Here is a 22,016-nt window from a genome sequence, read left to right as displayed (position 1 = left end):
TAATATATATGTTACTCTTATCCAGTGAAAGATACACAGAGCAAGTGACTCCACTGCTGGTTTACGCACAGCGCCAGCTTCTACTGCAAATATCCAAATGCAAGGGCCCAGACATCAGCCAACAGGCTTGTGTAAGATATGAGACTGAATACAAACAGAAGGTAGGTTAGGCTCTGTTATTCATGCAGTTGTCATTTCTTATTAGTACGCATATAACTAGCAAGATTTGGGATCAGATAAATGTTGCTATTTTCACTTAAGCATTTATCATTCAAATCAGCAAACATTGTTGAGAATCGCTGTTTGCCAGTATTTTCCAGATACAGAGAAAACAAAAATTAAGTCCTTGTACACGAGGAGCTTATATCCAGGTCAAAGCTGATTTACGCATTAGGCACAGTGAAAAGAGTGCTGGAGACATAGCACTTTTTTAGGAGCCATTAAATGTTTTGATTTATTTTACAATCAGAAGAAAAAAGGAACTTTTATGTTAAAGACGGTGTTACAGTTTTAATAATATTTTTTGATGGAGCAGTAGGCCCATGACGGCAAAAGTACTTAGGGCTCATGAATGACATGTTGCAGCTTTAAGTTGAGGGAGGAAAGAGATACATCTATTCTCTCATTTATTAGCTTAATAAATATGTATTGACTCCCTAAGATTAGAGCTGATGCATTCAATTGTGCAGTCTGTGTCCTGCCCTTGGGCACTTGGCATACGTTGGGGTGCTGAATCCAGCCCCTGCCCCACACACTAATCCATGTGGGCTTGAGGGGCTTGTAGCCCCCCAGAGAAGGCTCACATTTTTTTCCTTCTCACAAAGGCTGCTTATGGTCTTGGCATATTCTTGCCTCTTGCATATTCTATGTAGAGAGCTGTGTTCTTGCTTTATGGAGGTTAGTTTCAGAAGTACGGAGGTAGGAACAGTGGATAAACATGTAAACAGATAAAAAGATTTATTATCAGCATAAATTCTCTGAAGAAGATAAAACAGCTACATGGGATAGAGATAGGCTGGGGTGAGAGGTGGAAAAGTTGAGCAGAGGTGATCGGGAAGGTCTCTTGGAGATGGTTACATTTGGTGGGAAAGGGCCAGCCCTATAGTGGAAAAGAACATTCCAGCCTAAGGGGAGGACAGGATCAAAGACCCTGAGTTGGGACAGGAAGGAGGCCCAGACCCTGCAGTGCAGCAGACGAGAGATGAGAAGAAGGGGCTGCTTCTTCGGCATTTTCTTGGGTGCTTCCTCCTCTTCTCCCCAGTGTCCCAGTGTTAGTACAGCCCAACGTTCTGTTCTTGGTCCTCTAGTACTCTAGCTAGGTATTCTCTGTTAGAGAGTTAACTCAACCTGTGGCTCAAAGTAAACATCTTTATGATGATGGCTACCAAAATTACATCTCCTGTCTAGACCTTTCTCCTGTATTCTGTGCTGACGTATCTAACTGCCTGTATCAGTCAGGGTTCAATCAAAGAAGCAAAATTAGTTACAGCTGTCTCTCCCCTCCCCAAATGTCCACATTGATTTTTCCCACACCTTTTCCAGTCTTGACTGAACATCACATTCTCTGTGAAGACTTTTTCCTCACTGCCTTGTTTAAATGTACGTGTCTGTTTGTCTGTTTTTCTCTATAGCATTTATAACTCTTAGTCTACTTTATCATGTACTCTATATATTTTGTTTATTGTCTATTTCCACGACAATAAGTACCACAAGAAGAGGAATTTTTGCTTATTTTGTTTTCTGCTATATCATCTGTGAGCTTAGAGTAGTGCCTGGCACATAATAGGTGTTCAATAAAGATTTTTTAAATGAAGCTGGAGAGGTGGGAAGGACTAGGTCAAGTAAGATCTTAATAGGCTGGGGGAAGGAATTTGCATTTTCTTAGACTGTCCTTGCATCTCATTATAGAGGTAACTACAAGGGACGATAATAAAGAAGCATCATCTACGTCAGACTGGGGTTCAAGGATGGTTGTATTTTGAGCAGGGGTGTGGGAGGTGGGGTGGAGAAATGGAGAGAAGAGGATCTTGGACCTTTTAAAAGAATTACCTTATGTCTAAAAATGGTCTTTTTCATTTTAGGACTCATTATCTGTTAAAAAATACTACAGAGGACGTTAGTTCTGAAAAACTCCACCAGGGAAGTTTAAATAGCGTTAATTATGAGTAGAGGGGAAATCTGCCATTGAAAAAGCAGCCTCTATTTTAAATATGTTTCAACTTACATAATGGGAGATATATTTAGACTAGTGAATTTATAGAACATCAGAGAAATTATTCTAATTGCTCTACATAATTTGCCTAATGCTTTTCCAGCTGTGGTATACATAAGAAATACGAAAAATTATGTAGCCACTTTTTTTTCCCTCAAAAGTTCTCATGATTGAATGTTACTCTGGAGCTTTTATTTGTAGCATCTTTTTGTATCTCTTCTTTTTGGCTAATGAAAAATAAGATGAACATTTGAAGTAAGCAAAAATTTTGGCTCTAAATACCTAAGTGATATTTGTTTTCTCCTATCTTTTTAAAGATAACCTGCCGAAATTTCATTGGAATACAGCTCAAGATTAATCCTCCAACCAATAAAGGGACAGCTATAGGACAGCGAGCAGATGTCCTTAGAAAGCTTATCTATTCAGGTTGGAACCAATCTTAGCTTGAAGCTCTTTCTCTCTTCTTTAAAACAAGATTTGCTGTTGTGTTCTGCATGTCCAGTCTCCCATAATTAAAGTGTTCGCAAAAGCTCTTTTGCAGATTTGACTGAAAATAATCCACTTGATATTTACCATCTTATATTGCTATAAATGTCACTTAAGGGGAATTAAAACTCATGTCTTTTATTAGTTTAATCTGTAAGTTAAAAAAGGGATATAAGAGAAGAGGGAGAAAGGAAATTGATGGGAAAAATTAAATATGAGAAAAGACTGTTTCACAAGTTTTTCTCTATTTTTAATCTCACTTGGGAACTCTTTAAACTGATCTTTCGCTATTTTCTTGGTTCTATCGTGATCCCCATAATAACTTCCATTTCCATAATCAGTATGGATTATTTTTCTACTGGTGTTACCAAGGTTAACTTGTTGGTTTTTAAACAAGAGTACAACAGAAGATTCTGAAACATTATGACTCCTTTGCTTTTAGCTGGTGAGGCCTCTTGGAGTGTGTTGGCAATGTGACTTATACGAATGAGATGATGGGAAGGGATGAAAATGGAAGTAATGCCTCTCTCAGTGGTGTTTTTCCTGTCTCTGTTTTGGGTAGAGGAAAGAAATGCAAGTCTTCCCTTTGATATTTCCTGGATTGACAGGTGGGTTCTTTACCACTAGCATGATCTGGGAAGCCTTGATGTGTTTGGATTCCTTCACTTATTTATCTACTGATTTTAGGTATGTATGTGTGTATGTATGTATTTATGCATTCATTCATTCATTCATTTCTTAAGTCAGGCAGCCATTCAGTCATTCAGCAAATATTTCTTGAGTATCTACCATGTGTTAAGTGCTATACTAGGTCCTGAGAAACTGGGAAAGATTGAAGGCAGGAGGAGAAGGGGATGACAGAGGATGAGATGGTTGAATGGCATCACCAACTTGATGGACATGAGTTTGAGCAAGCTCCAGGAGTTGGTGATGGACAGGTAAGCCTGGCGTGCTGCAGTCCATGAGGTCACAAAGAGTCGGACATAACTGAGCGACTGAACTGAATGACTAACTGAGGTCCTGAGAATACAAAGATGAATGGGACTAAAGATTTGTTATATGATTTACAGCCCATTGAAAGAGACCGATAAATAAGCCAGAGATGGTAGTGTAGAGTGGTAAGATCTATACTGTTGTGACTCCTGCCACTGCTATAAACAATAATAGTTAATGGTAGTGTCATTTTTGAGAGACTCTATGTAATTTAGTGGGGTTATCATAAAAGTAAAAAGCAAAAGTTGAGAGTAGAAAGGTCGGCAGGGATTGGATAATAAGGGGTCTTAGAAGGTAGGGTAAAGAGGCTCAGATTTATCTAGAGAGCTGAAGGGAGCTAGTTAGAAGGGTTTAAAGAAGGAAAATGAAATGATCATATTTGTGTTCTTGAAAGACACTTCAGCAGTGTGGGGAATGGGTTGGAAGGAGACCACATGGCGGCAGGAGAGCTGCTGCTACCTGCTTATGGGTTTACAGACATGATGAGGTCCTGGACTTAGTGAGAACAGCGGGGTGGGCAGTTGAATGCTTGTTAGGTGAGGGGGATGCATGAGGAAGGGAGGAGTTCAAGTTGCTTTGGTTTCTGGCTTAGGTGGCTAAGTGGTTGTGGTATCTTCACTCTATTAAAAAGTACTGAAGTGGGGGGCAGGTTAGAGGAAAACATCTCTTTGCTATTACTGAGTTTGAGGTGTCTAAATAATAGCTGAGTAGAATCATCCAGTCAGTCAGTGATCAGTGCAAAGAAATAGAGGAAAACAATAGAATGGGAAAGACTAGAGATTTCTTCAAGAAAATTAGAGATACCAAGGGAACATTTCATGCAAAGACGGGCACAATTAAGGACAGAAATGGTATGGACCTAACAGAAGCAAAAGATGTTAAGAAGAAGTGGCAAGAACACACAGAAAAACTATACAAAAAAGATATTCATGACCTAGATAATCATGATGGTGTAATCACTCCCCTAGAGCCAGACATCCTGGAATGTGAAGTCAAGTGGGCCTTAGGAAGCACCACTACAAACAAAGCTAGTGGAGGTGATGGAATTCCAGTTGAGCTCTTTCAAATCCTGAAAGATGATGCTGTAAAAGTGCTGCACTCAATATGCCAGCAAACTTGGAAAACCCAGCAGTGGCCACAGGACTGGAAAAGGTCAGTTTTCATTCCAATCCCAAAGAAAGGCAATGCCAAAGAATGCTCAAACTGCCGCACAATTGCACTCATCTCACATGCTAGTAAAGTAATGCTCAAAATTCTCCAAGCCAGGCTTCAGCAATACGTGAACCGTGAACTTCCAGATGTTCAAGCTGGTTTTAGAAAAGGCAGAGGAACCAGAGATCAAATTGCCAACATCCACTGGATCATGGAAAAAGCAAGAGAGTTCCAGAAAAACATCTACTTCTGCTTTATTGACTATGCCAAAGCCTTTGACTGTGTGGATCACAATAAACTGTGGAAAATTCTGAAAGAGATGGGAATACCAGACCACCTGACCTGCCTCCTGGGAAATCTGTATGCAGGTCAAGAAGCAGTAGTTAGAACTGGACATGGAACAACAGACTGGTTCCAAATCGGGAGAGAAGTACATCAAGGCTGTATATTGTCACCCTGCTTATTTAACTTATATGCTGGACTGGATCAAGCACAAGCTGGAATCAAGACTGCTGGGAGAAATATCAATAACCTCAGATATGCAGATGACACCACCCTTATGGCAGAAAGGGAAGAAAAACTAAAGAGCCTCTTGATAAAAGTGAAAGTGGAGAGTGAAAAAGTTGGCTTAAAGCTCAATATTCAGAAAACTAAGATCATGGCATTTGGTCCCAACACTTCATGGCAAATAGATGGGGAAATAGCAAAAACAGTGAGAGACTGTATTTTTTGGGGGGGAGGGGGCTCCAAAATCAGTACAGATGGTGACTGTAGCCATGAAATTAAAAGATGCTTGCTCCTTGGAAGAAAAGTTATGACCAGCCTAAGACAGCATATTAAAAAGCAGACATTACTTTATTGACAAAGGTCCATCTAGTCAAAGCTATGGTTTTTCCAGTAGTCATGTATGGATGTGAGAGTTGGACAATAAAGAAAGTTGAGCAGCAAAGAATTGATGCATTTGAACTGTGGTTTTGGAGAAGACTCTCAAGAGCCCCTTGGACAGCAAGGAGATCCAACCAGTCCATCCTAAAGGATATTGGTTCTGAATATTCATTGGAAGGACTGATGCTGAAGCTGAAACTCCAATACTTTGGTCACCTGATGCAAAGAACTGAGTCATTTGAAAAGACGCTGATGCTGAGGAAGATTGAAGGCTGGAGGAGAAAAGGATGACAGAGGATGAGATGGTTGGATGACATCGCCGACTCAATGGACATGAATTTGAATGAACTCTGGGAGTTGGTTTTGAACAGGGAGACCTGGTGTGCTGCCGTCCATGGGATCACAAAGAGTTGGACACAACTGAATGACTGAACTGAACTGATGATACATCAGTGAGGCACTCAGCAGGTTTGTATTTTCACCACCAGTGCATTGGTATTGGTTGAAATCAGAGGCTTGAACAAGGTCACCCAGAGGGTGTTCTTAAGAATATGGTCCTGAGGATGCCATCACTTTGGAATCTGTGTCAGTCAGAAAGGGCTGGGGTACATAGCAGTTATGAACAATCCCTGAATCTCATTGACATAAGACAAGGAAAAGTCTGTTTTTTGCTCATGCTTGTGTTCAGTGAGGTTGAGCAGCTCATCATGGATTGATGGAATGTCCCTCTCGACACACGCTTCCATGATGGTTTTAGAGGCAGGAGACAGAACACTAGTGTTATCCTCTAGGGTAGCTATAACTGGAGGCATATAGTAAATGGTTAAGACTTTGAAGTGAGACCACACACATATACCATACACTTTGTGCTAAGGGCTTTATGTGGATTGTTTTATTATAACAACCCCATTAAAATTCATTGGACATCAGGCACTCTGATAAATGTTTTGTGAGTATTAGCTTACAACTGCCTGATGAGGTAGGTTTGCTGTTGTCTCCATTTTTTAACCAGGAAAAATAATATTTTGTATATTTTTCATATTTTATAATTTTATATTCATAGTTTATATATAAGTCAGATGATGGCTCTTCAAGCTGATACTTGAAGGTGACACATTTTCTGCAATTTTATTGGCTAAAGTCATGTGGCCACATCTAACTTCAAAAGGGGAGGGTAGTGTGATTGTACTCTGTACCCCAAGGATAAAGATGGACTATGTGAAAAGCCCTAGTGACTGTGATGGAAAAAACAGAGGCAGAGCTCATATCTGAAAGAAATTGGGATGTGGCTTAAGAGGTGGGAGGTATGGGAGCTGAGAGTGTTACAAATGAGGCCGAGGAGAGACAGAGAGCGTATGAGTCAACAGTCAGAGAGAGGTCAACTAAGATGAGGGATTCTGTCCATTGTGTTTGGGAGGTCACTGTCCCTGGCCTTTCTGCTATGACACCCTCACCTTAGGGTCTTGCTGTAGCTGTTTCTCCTTCCTGAAGTGCTCTTCCCCCATCCAGGTGGCTCTCTGATAAACCCCTCACTTCCTTAAAATCTTTGTGTGCATCTCATCTTTTCAGTGAGGCTTACCCTGACCATTCTATTTGAAACTGCATCCTGCTTCCTTCCTTCCAATTCCCCTTACCCTAATAAATGTTTTCTTTTTTCCCCCCTGAAGCACTTATAGCCACTTATCACATTCTATAACTCAGTTTTTTAAAACTTATATTTATTGATTACTAGTCTGTCTCTGCTGATAAAAGGTAGGGTCTGTGAGGTCAAGGACAATTGGTTTGTTCATCGATGGAATCTACATGCCTTCATCAGTACCTGACACATCGTAGGAACTCAGTGTCCACTTGCTGAATGAATGACTTTAACAATAGTAGTTTCAAAGAAATGGTTGGGAGGGTAGTGGCAGTGTTTTGAGTGGTGGGTGTGGTAGTGGTAAGCTGTGCCTGCACAGAGTCACTGAATGAGAATTGCCTTTGATGAAGCTTAGAAGTGACAAGAAAAAAGCAGGAGCGGCCAGAAGGGAAAGTGGAACCCAGGGGGGCTTTGTTTTATTTGTGTGGTTGTTTTAGTAGAAGAGAAGGAGAATATTTCTATATTTAATAGAAAGATCCGGGAGAGAGGGAGAGCCAAGAGATAAAGATGTTTGATCAGGCAAGGAGCTTGAGGATAAACAAGGCAGAAAATGGGATATATGGGACTTAGGATGTTGGGACACCCCTGATGCTAGATAAGGAAGGAAGGAGAGAACAGGTTCAAATGCAGGAAAATTTGTAGATGTTAGTGGTAGAATTTGAAGGCATCTTTACTGGGCACTAGAGATTTTCTTAATGAAGCAAGGAGTTGAGAGCACAGCCAAGGTTGAGATTCCAGGAGAGATGTGAGGTGGTGGACTGGAAAATAGGAGAAAGGAAGATAGGAGAGCTGCAGAGCAGTGTAGACGATCCAGTTGAGAAGCATTGGTGACCATGAACTTGTAGGTTTTACTGCCAATGTTAAATTATTTCCTCATATTCAGTGAACAGCAGGAGGACCAGCTTCCCCTCATCAGTCATGTGTGAATAGTTCCAAAGAGCATGTTTCTTCCTGGGTGTGTTGTCCTTTTCTTCATCTTGTCTGTCAAACCTCTGGAGATCCTCCAACTTGGGATCTGTAACTCAGAATGTGATTTATACTGTCCCCTCCATCCTAAAAAGAACTGGCAACAAATGTGAGAAAATTTGTCAAAAATGCTTGTTATCGATCTTCTGGTTACAGGGGGTGGGGGAGTGGGGGGTATGGTGTGGGGAAGGGAGGAGTGAATTGGGAGATTGGGACTAACATATACACACTATTATACATAAAGTTGGAGAAGGCAATGGCACCCCACTCCAGTACTCTTGCCTGGAAAATCCAAGGGCAGAGGAGCCTGGTGGGCTGCAGTCATGGGGTCGCTAAGAGTTGGACACAACTGAGCAACTTCATTTTCACTTTTCACTTTCATGCATTGGAGAAGGAAATGGCAACCCACTCCAGTGTTCTTGCCTGGAGAATCCCAGGGATGGGGGAGCCTGGTTGGCTGCCGTCTATGGGGTCGCACAGAGTCAGACATGACTGAAGTGACTTAGCAGCAGCAGCATACATAAAGTAGATAACTATTAAGGACCTGCAGACCACCCTTATGGCAGAAAGTGAAGAGGAACTAAAAAGCCTCTTGATGAAAGTGAAAGAGGAGAGTGAAAAGTTGGCTTAAAGCTCAACATTCAGAAAATGAAGATCATGGCATCTGGTCCCATCACTTCATGGGAAATAGATGGGGAAACAGTGGAAACAGTGGCTGACTTTATATTTTGGGCTCCAAAATCACTGCAGATGGTGACTGCAGCCATGAAATTAAAAGACGCTTACTTCTTGGAAGAAAAGTTATGACCAACCTAAATAGCATATTGAAAAGTAAAGACATTACTTTGCCAACAAAGGTCCGTCTAGTCAAGGCTATGGTTTTTCCAGTGGTCATGTATGGATGTGAGAGTTGGACTGTGAAGAAAGCTGAGCGCTGAAGAATTGATGGTTTTGAACTGTGGTGTTGGAGAAGACTCTTGAGAGTCCCTTGGACTGCAAGGAGATCCAACCAGTCCATTCTAAAGGTGATCAGCCCTGGGTATTCTTTGGAAGGAATGATGCTAAAGCTGAAACTCCAGTACTTTGGCCATCTCATGTGAAGAGTTGACTCATTGGAAAAGACTCTGATGCTGGGCAGGAGGAAAAGGGGATGACAGAGAATGAGATGGCTGGATGGCATCACCGACTCGATGGATGTGAGTTTGAGTGAACTCCAGGAGTTGGTGATGGACAGGGAGGCCTGGCGTGCTGTGATTCATGGGGTCGCAAAGAGTCGGACACAAATGAGGGACTGAACTGACCTGAACTGAGTTCTTTGTAATGAACTATATGAGAAAAGAGTCTTCAAAAGAGTGGATATATGTATATGCATGGCTGATTCACTTTGCTGTATAGTAGAAACTAACACAACATTGTAAATCAAATATACTCCAACAACAACAAAAAAAGAAAATGCTTGTTATCAAAATGGTGACTAACATCTAAGATCTAGGAAAAGCATATATAGGAAAACTCTAGACCCATGTGACCAGTAGGTGCTTAATGACAATGAGTGCAATGTGTCAGGAAAGCACGTTGCCAGTCTGTTGTTAGGTTATATTTGGAAAGGCAAGAGGGTGGGTGGTAGGGCAGAAAGAAAGATGGGGTCATCAGGCTTCAGTGATCCTTTGAGATGGTTCTCAATGGTGGTAGAGGTAGAGCTAGTTTGAGCAATGAACAGAGTTGTTGTTGTTGTTTAGTCTCTAAGTCATGTCTGATTCTTTAGTGACCCCATGGACTGTACCCCTCCATGCTCCTCTGTCCATGGAATTCTCCAGGCAAGAATACTGGAGCAGGTTGCCATTTCCTTCTTCAGGGGATCTTTCCAACCCAGGGATTGAACCTGAATTTCCTGCATTGGCAGGTGGAGTCTACTGCTGAGTCACTTAGGAAGCCCATGGACAGAGTAGGAGTATTCAAATAGATAAGATCTAATAAATGTTGTAATGGCAGTAATAATTGATTGAGCCAGTACTTTATTATCTTCTGGTGGCTCAGATGGTTAAAGAATCTGCCTGCAGTGCAGGAGATCTGAGTTCAATCCCTGGGTCAGGAAGATCCTCTAAAGAAGGGAATGGCTACCCACTCCAGTATTCTTGCCTGGAGATTTCCACGCACAAAGGAGCCTTGCGGGCTACATACAATCCATGGGGTTGCAAAGAGTCAGACATAACTGAGCGACTAACTCTTCAACAATTGTAGGAGGTAGATATTATTATACTTACATTACACATTAGATAATTAAATGTTACAAGTGAGTGCTGGAATCATGGTTTAAACTCTGGCCTGTCTGATTGCTCACAGGGCTCCACTGAGCTATCAGGTCTGTCTGTCCTTTGTCCCTTTTCAGCTTAAATTCTCTTCTTAACTTACAGCATTCAAGAAAAAATTTGCTATATATCAGTAGTCATGGGGAAACAAATATTTTATTGTTACTTGTTATGATAGTTGCACAATTTTAAGATGATCCTGCATAACTACTACAGGTTTTACACTGAACCATTATCATTAAAATCTTGGCATCCACCTGATACCTCCTTATGAAACTCTAGGACCTCTGTGTCTTAGGAGCATAATTTGGGCTGCGCTTTTGGGCTTATTAGGCAAATTTTTAGGATGCTGAATTTTTTTTTAGTGTACTAAATTCAGATCATTAATGTGTTTATAAGCATGATGGTCCTTATATCACCATGACATGTTTGAAATTCTTAAAAGAGTTTTAAAAAAAGAACAAGTATACTCCTGATGGTTTCCACCCCAGATCGCTGCTTTAGAACATCATAGATTTTCTTTTGGCATAATAGCATTTGGAGGTAATGCTTGATATGTTTAATTCTTCAGAACAGATACTGTAACGCTCCGGTGCCTAGGAACATTTGGTATTCTCATTATTTAACAGCATTCTATTCTCCCTCTAGCTATTTAATAATGCATATGTAATTTGGTACAGTCTCTGTAGGATTTGGAGGAGTGAGAATACCTTACTTTATAGATGATTTTTTGTATGGATGAGTAACCCGCCTGCTTGTTAAGCTTCAAAGGGGTGATAACTCTATGGATATGCCTTTTATTGTAGCTGTTTTTGCTTTCTGTCTGGGATCTCTTTCTTCAGGTTTGACTTTATTGGCATCTAAGTTCTCTAACAGGATAGTTCAGCCATCACGTGTGTTGGAATTTTGAACCCTTTGGCTGGTGTGTTTTATTAGTGCCTCTGGGCATTTGGATTGATGTCACCGAAGGTGTAGAAAGTGGCCCAAAGTTTATATCACTCACTGGGATTCTTCCTTATTGAGACCATCTCTCTGGAGTCATTGGCATTTCAATTTTAATGTCTACACTGGTACACGAGAGACATAGTAAATCTAGTCTTTTCTCTCCTCTTCCTTATTTTTACCTATTTCAAACTGTTGAGGCTATTAGTGCCTTTAAAATAGCTTCTGAATTATCCATAGAAGTTCTCAGAGAGGGACCCCTTGAGACAGAGATGGCAGAATAAGGCCTGCAAGCTAATGATATTTCCTTATTGCTTTGCATCATTTATCTCCTGTAGACAACCACCAAAACACCAACAGAAGCCTAATTAGACAATAAGAAAAAAGGGTATACTAGGGCTTGAAAGAAGAGAAAAAAGTAAGGTAAAATATAATTTAGGAAAACAACAAAGAGAAATTATTTATAAGCATATATTTGCTAAAAAGTAGCAGGATGATTTTATTCAGAGCCCATATTTTAAAGATGGCAAACATCTCCTCTTTTCCCTCTTATAATCTGTAATCACTGGCATGCCTTTGTGACTTTTATTCTAGAACGTAAGCTCTGGGAGAGCAAGGAGTGTGTCTATTTTGTTCATTTGTACCTGCTCAGTGCCTGGCATGGCACCTAGTACTGGTACGTTCTCAGTGGACATTTTAAAAATATAATGTGAGCTCCATTTATTAAATGCTTCCTCCATGACCAATACTGTGCTGGACCTGTCACAAATGGGTTAAAACGTAGTCTAGTAACTCTTGGAGGTAAATCTTACCATCCCAGTTTTAACAGATCTTGCAAATGAAGGCCTCCTGAGAAAGTTACTGTCTGAAAATATTAATATGTGAGGGCTTCCAGTTTCCTCCCTTTCCTTTGCTTTGCTGAACTTCTTTCCCTCATCTCACTCTCTATGGAAGAAAAAATGAAAGCCAAGCTCTTGAATTCTGGCAGGAAAAGTGGAGAAACGGAGCAGAAACCTATGATCTTCAGGGTGCTGTGCGTAAGGGTTGGGGTGGGAGGGGTGAGGGCATGCCTTGTCAGGACTCACGCAGGACTGTGCATGCTTAGAGGAGAGAGGGGTGGTGGAGACAAGGTAGGGGGACAGGAGAGCAAAGTTGGCAGGAGAAGAGTGTGACCTGTGCCTCATTATTTGATCCTCTTAAATGTATGACAGGGAAGTGTGTCATGAAGTGAGTCATGAGTGAACTTGCTGGGGGCACAGATGCACCTCTCAACATAGCCATGTTCCTGGTTTGACCAGAGCTTCCAGGGTTTCGAGACATCAAGGTGTAATGAAAGATGTGTCTCCACGGTCATTGAATGTGACCCCATGTTATTAATTTCACCAAGACCTCACTGGGCTTACAAGGACCCCAGGCTTAATCTGTATTATTCTCAAAGTGTCTCTATGCCCACAGGAGCACACCTTAAATTAGGATCATTGCCTGTTCCCCAAATCTGACACCCTTTGGGAAACTATTTGGGAAAGGCGTCAGACTAAAACACTGGTTCTCTCTCATCTTGTAAGGGCTTAGAACAAGTGTTGTTGTTGTTTTTTAATTGCTAAGTCATGTTTGACTCTTTGTGACCCCATGGACTGTAGCCCACTAGGCTCCTCTGTCCATGGGATTTCCCAAGCAAACATACTGAAGTTGGGTTGCCTTTTCCTTCTCCAGTTAAGACAAGTGACTGTCCCTCAAATTCACTTTTCGTCCTTTGTAAAGTATGAGTGATATTTATCTCTACTAGTTGTAAAATAGTGTGACAATAAATTGAGATTAATGCCTATGGAAGTGATTATTAATAAAGTTTGTCCCAAGCATTTAGCTTTGAAAACTGTTGTCATTCATTCATGTAATGAATGTTTATTCAGCACATACCTTGTAATAGGTACAGTTATAGGCCAGGGGTGAATTCAGTGGACAAAATGGGCAAAAATCTCTGCTCTCACAGAACTTGCATTTTAGTGGTCAGAGACAATCAATAAATAAGTAAAACCCATAGTAGGTCAGAAGCTAATGGGTGCTGAGAAGAAAAGAGAAGTTGTGACAATGTTAAAGAGAGTGATCAAAGAAGGCCTCACTGAGGAGTTAACAGTGAAGTCATAAGCTTAAGGAGTTGAGGAATCAGACCTGGGGATATCTCAGGGAAGAATGTTCTAGGACAAAGTGAACCACTGGTGCCAAGACCCTTGGGTGGAAGCATGCCAATGTGGGAGGGAGTAAGGGGGAGAATAGTAAGGTCACAGGGAACCTCTTCTTGGTGGGCCTTAGAGGTCACTCCAAGGACACTGTTGTTCTCTCTAGGTGATGGGGGAGTCTTGGACAGGGGTGTGACATGAGATAATTTATATTTTAAAAGGGATAACTTGTATTTTAAAGGGGGTCCTCTGGTTTTTTTGTGAGACTGGCAAGGGTAGAAATGAGACTGCTTGGGGGTGGTCACAGTGATTCAGAAAGAGATGTCGGGTCTTGGAACACAGTGGAATGGAAGTGGTGAGTAGATCTGGGGAGAGATGGTGGCACTCCAGACATTTTCTGAATGGGGAGCCTCCAGGATTTGTTGTGAATTTGACTTGGGGCTTGAGATGAGATAACAAGTCAAGGATGATGCCAGCTTGTGGCCTGAGCAACTGGAAAAATAGAACCACCCTTTAATAAGATGAGGAAAGACTATGAAAGGAGTAGGTTTAGGGAGGAAAGATTAGGAAATCAGTTGGGAACATGCTAAGTGTGAGATGTTCATTAAATGCCCAGCAGAGGAGACCAGTGGATAAATGAGCCTGGACTTCAAGAGAGATGGGGCCAGAGATAGCATGTAGATACTTAGACCCATGAGACTAGATGAGATCATCAAGGGGGTGAATGTGTTACTGAACTGGGTTCTTGAACTCATTAATCAATAGACATTGATAAGAGAGAGGATGAGGAATTCAGGCAAGGCTTCATTGGGACTTATGCTACAGCACAAAGGAATGAGAAGAAGTAATAGATTCCCTTCCTCAATCTCCAACTGACAGGGGGGCTAGTTTCTTAAATTGGGTGTGAGAGCAGGTCAGTGTGTTGGCAGGGGAGTCACTGAGGTTGGTCTCCCCGTGCCCTGGTGGTGCTGTGTGCAGTACCCTGCTTTTGCTCCAGGCCCCAGAGATGGCAGATGGGTTTTGGCCTTTGTGTATCTTATTGTTCATGATTTGCCTCAACTGTGCATGCACACAGTTGTTTTTAGTCGCTTATGCTATGCTATGCTATGCTAAGTCACTTCAGTTGTGTCCGACTCTGTGTGACCCCATAGACGGCAGCCACCAGGCTCCCCTGTCCCTGGGATTCTCCAAGCAAGAACACTGGAGTGGGTTGCCATTTCCTTCTCCAATGCATGAAAGTGAAAAGTGAAAGTGAAGTCGCTCAGTCGTGTCTGACTCTTAGCGACCCCATGGACTGCAGCCCACCAGGCTCCTCCATCCATGGGATTTTCCAGGCAAGAGTACTGGAAGTTTCTTTGTATTCTATTGCTGGAGGAGACGTTTGTCCAGATGCAAGTATTCCAGTAAAGGGTCCCAGGTTCCAGCCTGTCTCAAATGTTAGTTAAGAAGAAAAGAGAGGCAGTCTAAGGGTTGAGCCTTGGGATTTTCAAATATTAAGAATTTGGGTTGACAAGGATGAATTAGCAAAGAGGGCTAAGAAGGAGGGGTCAGTAGGTTGGTAAAGGACCTGTAAGCCAAGTGAAGAAAGTATTACAAGGAGGAAGGAGTTAGCAACTGGGTCAAATGCTGTTGAAAATTTATGTGAGATAAAGCCTAAAAATTGAACACTAGATTTATTCTAGTGACGATCCTTCGGGTGAAATAATGGGGGAAAAGTCTGATTTAAGCAGTTTTAAGACAGAATTGGAGAAGGAAATGGCAACCCACTCCAGCGGTCTTGCCTAGAGAATCCCAGGGACAGGGGAGCCTGGTGAGCTGCTGTCTATGGGGTCGCACAGAGTCGGACACGACTGAAGCGACTTAGCAGCAGCAGCAAGAGAGAATGGGGAACAATGAAAATAGAACTTTTTGAGGAGTTTAATTATAAAATGGAGCAGAGAGATAGGATGGTGGCTTGAGGGGAAAGAAGGGTCAAGAGAAAGGGTTAAAATTTTTTTTTTTAGAAATTTAAATATAGTCTCTGTGCTATTCTTTACAGTTTCAGAACTTATTTGTCTTTTAATTGACATTTATACCTTGGGTCACCTTCACCCATTTTTGCCCATCACCCCACAACTCTGCCTCTGGCAACCACCAGTCTCTTCTCTGTTTGTTTGAGTTTGAGTTTTTTAGATTCCAAATGTACGTGAGATCATTCACTGTTTGCCTTTCTCTGTCTGATCAGGGCTCATCCATGTTGTCACAAATGATAGGGTTTCCTTCTTTTTTATGGCTCTGAATAATATTCCACTGGGTAAATACCACATTCTCTCTATCCATTCATTTGTTGATGGACCCTTAAGTTGTTCCATATCTTGGCTACTGTAACTAATGCTGCAGTGAACACAAAATTTTTGATGATTTTTAAAAATAGAAAAAAACGCAAAATGGGATGTTGACTCAGCAGAGGGAAAAACTGGTGACTGGGAGGAGAGAGGAGAATTGCCAGAGTGATGACCTTGCAGTGCAGATAGCATGGGAACTGGGGGCTGTGTGGGTCTAGGGGTAGGCGCTTGCAGGAAATCCATTTGGATTCCTTCCATTTATTCCCAGTGAGGTAGGAAGCAAGGTCATCAGCCCTAAAAGGTGGATAAGAGGCAATTTCCACACCTTTTTTTTTTCTTCGCCTAGTAGCCAATTAACCATTCTCCAATCACTTCTAACATTGGAATTTTCCGTGTCCCTCCCTTGTTCTCACTGCTACCATCTTAATCAAGTTCAAATCATACTATGTTGGTGTTGTAACGTTATAACCTCTCAGCCACCACCCTCGATCTATTGCAGCCTGCTGTGCATACAACTGCTGGCTCACGCTTCCTAAAATATGAATCTCCTTCTGCTGGGGTCTTACTCAAAACGCTTTCTTGGCTGCCCATTAAAGAGGATGAAGGCCACATACGCAGTGAGGGCTTTAGGCCTCTGGAAACCCTTCTTGGTTCAAAAGAACTGGCCATGTCATCTCACTGTGCCCTGCACTGCCACTTTTAATCCTGATTCCACCCTCTCCTGTGCAAGCTGGTTCTGTGACCCAAGGGAAGCTGAGACTTCTCTATGCCTGATTCTCATCTGTAAAAAGAGGATATAATGGGACATACCTCTTATGAGTGTTGCTGCTGCTGCTGCTAAGTCGCACCAATCATGTCCGACTCTGTGCGACCCCATAGACGGCAGCCCAACAGGCTCCCCCATCCCTGGGATTCTCCAGGCAAGAATTCTGGAGTGGGTTGCCATTTCCTTCTCCAATGCATGGAAGTGAAAAGTAAAAGTGAAGTCACTCAGTTGTGTCTGACTCTTAGTGACCCCATGGACTGTAGCCTACCAGGCTCCTCCATCCCTGGGATTCTCCAGGCAAGAGTACTGGAGTGGGGTGCCACTGCCTTCTCCAATGAGTGTTGCTAGAATTCAATAAGACTATCACAGTGTTTATTTAGAATAGTTACTGGCATAGTATAAACACTCAATCAGATTCAGCTATTCTTTTTTTTTTAAGATTTTTTCAATGTGGACCATTTTTTAAAGTCTTTATTGAATTTGTTTCAATAATCCTTCCGTTTTAAGTTTTGGCTTTTTTGCATGTGGACTCTTAGTTCCCTGATCAAGGATCAAACCCCCAACCCCTGCATTGGAAGGGGAAGTCTTAACCAATGGACCTCCAGGGATGTCCCAGCTTCAGCTCTTCTCATTCTATCTGAAACCCCTTCCCTTACTTCCTGATAGTCTTCCCTGTTCTCTAAGACACAGCTGGCATGTCTTTCCCCCCATGAACTCTTTCTTGCTCATCCTTTCCTTCCTGCACTGATCTCTCTTCTTTCTCTCCATCATTTTGGTGTGTCCCCAGACGCTCTGTCAGTGTGATTTTCATGCGCCAGTGTTAAAATGCCCTCATAGCTTCAGCTAAAGTGTGGATTTCTTGAGGACAAAGGTCATGTCTCTTAAGCTGTTACAGCCCTGTTCCCTAGCAAGTTGCTGGACTCTCAGGACTTCAGATTTGACAGGGGGTATTTGACCTGTTCATTTGTTGAAGGGGTAAATTTGTTTGTCGTTCAGTCTGAAGCCTGTGTGTCCTCTCTCCCACGTGCCTGCTTCATAGCATATGCAGCTGGTCTGCAGCTGAATTCATGGGTCTGGCACTTCCTCTCCAGAGACCTCACGGCAGCTCTGCCAACATCTGCCCTTCTGGCCACTTTTCAGGATGGCTTTTCAGTTCCCTACATGTTTATGGCCTCATCTTCTTTTCCTCTGCCTTCTCCAGTGTTAGAAAGCTGTCTTTTCCTCTCTTAAGAGAGCAGTTGCCCATCTCCAAGCTTTGTTTCCTCCTTTCGTCTCTTTCCCAAGGCACCTTGGCTTTGAAGAGGCTGCTGAAAAGGAGCAGATTATTTCATCTTTTATGATCAGCAAAGGAAAAAGTAGGAGGCTTCATAAGGAAAATTGGCAAGATCTAAAGTTATTTGCATTTCATACGAATCAAAAGTTTTCTAAGTTTTTTTTTTCTTTTTTAAAAAAAGAACTGTCAAATAAACCAAGAAAAAAAAATTGATCTGAACATTGAAACACCTGCTGCAGACCTGGGGGCTTTGAATTTAGCAGCTTTAGTTTGGGCCCAAGAAATTCTCTGAATTAGAAAGGCTCCTTGGCTTGCTGCAACATTTCATTCCTAACGTCACTCTTCCCTTTCCTTTTAGAATACAGCAGAGCCAAAGAGCTCCTCTGTGTGCCTGTGGACGTGACAGACACTCTGAGATGTTTTAGAGAGACCTTGGAAAAATCCAAATATCACAACAGATCAATCCGGCACAGCAGAAAGTTGCTTTCGTTATTTCTCGCACAGACACAAGGTGAAATACAGTCATTCCCGTTGTTCCTGTGCACCTGTGGGGAACGGGTTCTGGGACCCCCTGTGGATACCAAAATTGTGGATGCACACGTCCCTTACAGTCAGCTCCCCCCTCCCTAGTATCCGTGGCTCTGCATCTCCAGAAGCAGAGGGCTGACTGTACTTGCTCTGTGTTCCTGTCTCTTTATTTTCACAGGGTATCATCCTGTGGGTCTACCATGTTCTGTACTAGGTTCCTTCTTCCCCCACTTCCATGCCCGCTTTCAGCTGCCTTTTACTCTTTCTTCTTGTCCAGTGGATCACACCTCTGTTTCCCATTCTTGATTCCAACCAAAGCACTGCCTCCCTCATGTTTTTATGCCTTCTGAGTATACTCCCTTGAGTGGAGTAAATACGAAAGCAGTGTTAATGTTTGATTCTATACCTCTGTGTCCTTACTCTTTGCTTTGCAAGTATGGTGCTATAGTCTTGTTTTATTTTCATAAGTAGATGAATTGATTCATACAGAATTAACTACACAGTCTTTTACCAAAGCACTACTTATCAATGTCAAAGAAATAGATGCATTTTAATATACACACCAGTAAAATTCCTTATTAATACCATAGATTTTCATCTTAGCTTAAAAAAAAGATATTCATTATGTTTGGTTACTTTACACTTGTTTTCTCCCTTCTCAAAATCTATTGATTTGTAAACTCAGTCAAAGCAGGGCTTCAAGTGGTTAACCTCAGGGAGAAAAAGGATACTCAAATGTAGGTTAAGAAATCCCAAATTACCTACATTTAGGTAATCTAAAATCCTAATTTATGTTTATAATCCTTACTTTTCAAATTTATCAGAATAACGAAAATAAATTTATATTAATAAACTTAAAATAATTATATTTTAAAGTTATTAATAATAGATTTAAATTTAGCATCTAAGATGCTAATATTCTCTGAACTGATTTTTTAGAAATTAAACCAATTTTTTTACAACTACTGACAAAAGTTTACTTATGTATATAATATATGTATCTATGTATGTATATATGTATATATATATAATGTATGTGTGTATGCATGTATGAATGCATATATGTGTCATTGTTGCTCCCCTTCTCCCCCGAGAAAGCACTGGTTATGATATGTGCCCACAGTTTTTGGTTGTATTGTCCACAGACACACTTAGCCCTCCATATCATGTTTTGGAGCTTCCCTGTGGCTCAGATGGTAAAGAATCTGCCTGTAATGCGGGAGACCTCGGTTCAATTCTTGGGTTTGGAAGATCCCCTGGAGGAGGGCATGGCAACCCACTCCAGTATTCTCACGTGGAGAATATCCATGGACAGAGAAGCCTGGAGGGCTTATAGTCCATGGGGTCTCAAAAAGTGGGACACAGCTGAATGACTAAGCACAGCATATCATGTTTAAACTTCCTTTGGTTATAGTGTACATTAACAGTGGTTAAGGGCATGAATTGAAAAAAGCAGATGCAATTCCTAAGGATGGTTTATACCACTTCATTCTGAATTTCACCTAGTATTAATACCCTCAGAAGTTTATCTCCAGTCCTTGGCTGTAGACCTAAATCCATTTTAGCTTCTCTCTCTCTGAGGTTTTAAACTCCTTCCCCAAGAATATTTTTCCCTTTCTTTTCCCTGACCTTACACAGACACAGATTCTTTCCTATTTCTTTCCCCTTAGGTCAGAACTACCTGTACATTGCGCCTATCCCAGAGGTCTCTGCCCCAGAGGCACACTAACATCTTAATGTTGGAAACTCTTTTTAAAAAAGTAAACTCAAACTGTGCAACTTCTCCCCCTGATCCCCAGGAGGAGCAAAGCATTATTTCAGCATTCACTTTCCAGCAAACTGCCCTCTGTACTACTCCTTCTGAGGTAACACAAGTGTAGAGCACATCGACACACACCCGGGCTCTTCAGAAATGGTTCCAGACACAAAGTTTAAAGAAACAGAGTCCCTCCAACTGTAAATGAGGCTCAACTCTATGTAAAACCCTTCCTTCTCCCTTTCTATTTCTCCTACTTTTCCCCTCCTCTTAAACTTCCCTTCTTTCTCCATTTTTAAGCTTCTTTTAAAAATTTTCCCATGAATTTAGGAGACAAAGGAGGAGTGAACAATTTAAAATTTGCTACTGGGAAGGTGGAGTTTTCCATGGGGACAGAAGAGATGCACATGCCAACACCCCCTGACCTTTCTCAGGAGCACTTCCGAGTTTTCAGCTCAGTGGAGAAGAGCAAGCTTCCCTCCTCACAACTTGGACTCGTAATTTCTTCTTATTACGAAACTATTAGTAAGGTTTATTCATTACATGTTCATTTTCAATATAATCTGCCACATTAATGTTGAGATTGCATTTGGTCTTGAAATGATACCTTTTTTAATATATTTTTTTATTGACGTATAGTTGATTAACAATATTGTGTTAGTTTCATCTGTACAGCAAAGTGATTTGGTTATATGTACGTGTATATATTTTTTAGATTATTTTACATTATAGGTTATTACAAGATATTGAATATAGTTACCTGTGCTGTACAGTAACTGAAATATCATCTGTAGAAGTGGGATGAAAGAGCTTGAACATAGACTCTATTCATCACACCCTTGTAGGCAGTAACAGAGCAGTAAGGAGACGGGCCGCTGCCACCCGCCTCCTGTGATCGTCTCTCCAGCCTAGCTGTTACCATTGCGAGATTCTAGGCGCCCTCCCGCTCATCCCACTTTAACTGAATCTGTGAACCTTTTGTTGAGATGTGGCCACTGTTATGTGCTTTTGCTTTGCCCCAGCTGGTTCCGTTTTCCTTGTCTTTCCACTTGATTTGGCTTTTCTACAAATTCAGCAGTATAAATTCAACATGTTGTAGATCCAATGTCCCTCTTTTTCACAACAGAAAATATTCCCCCTTTAGTGCCTGAAATAAAATTTGTATTAATATACTCTTCCTATACAGATTATTTAAAAAATAAATATGAAGTCCTAAATATAAATTGAAGGATAAATTAAATGAAATCACTTTATAATAAAAGAATCTGTTTGTTAATATGTAAGAGCTTAGATGGGCTTCCCAGGTGGCTCAGTGATAAAGAACCTGCCTGCCAATGCAGGAGATGTGGGTTCAGTCCCTGGGTTGGGAAGATCCCCTGGAGAAGGACATGACAACCCACTCCAGTATCCTTGCCTGGAGAATTACACAGAGAAGTCTGGTGGGCTAAAGTCCATAGGGTTGCAGAGTCAGATACGACTAAGTGACTAAATGACAACAGTTGCAGCGAGAGCTTAGGCGCCAGAGGTACAGAGAGTCAATCAGATGCTCATATATTGTATGTAAGATATACAGAATACATAGGAATATGGCAGCTGCAAATGCAGACTGAT

At 41.5% G+C, this 22,016-nt stretch overlaps 1 protein-coding gene across 6 annotated transcripts in view; it reads left to right on the top strand.

Annotated features, from left to right (window-relative positions):
• CFAP54 (cilia and flagella associated protein 54) overlaps positions 1 to 22,016 on the top strand; it is a 304,320-nt gene that overhangs the window by 145,922 nt on the left and 136,382 nt on the right. For all 6 annotated transcript variants that reach the window (XR_011464166.1, XM_070370322.1, XM_070370320.1 and 3 more), the window contains 4 exons: positions 26 to 161; positions 2,530 to 2,638; positions 18,480 to 18,632; positions 20,736 to 20,930. Coding sequence is in view for 5 of the 6 variants with exons in the window: in XM_070370322.1 (XP_070226423.1) it covers positions 26 to 161; positions 2,530 to 2,638; positions 18,480 to 18,632; positions 20,736 to 20,930 (593 nt within the window). In the remaining variant the exon portion in view is untranslated. The remainder of the gene's footprint in view (positions 1 to 25; positions 162 to 2,529; positions 2,639 to 18,479; positions 18,633 to 20,735; positions 20,931 to 22,016) is intronic.

The sequence above is a fragment of the Bos mutus genome, chromosome 5 (genome assembly GCF_027580195.1).
Source record: "Bos mutus isolate GX-2022 chromosome 5, NWIPB_WYAK_1.1, whole genome shotgun sequence".
Lineage (NCBI taxonomy): Eukaryota > Metazoa > Chordata > Mammalia > Artiodactyla > Bovidae > Bos > Bos mutus.
This window is presented reverse-complemented; position numbering and strand designations above follow the sequence as displayed.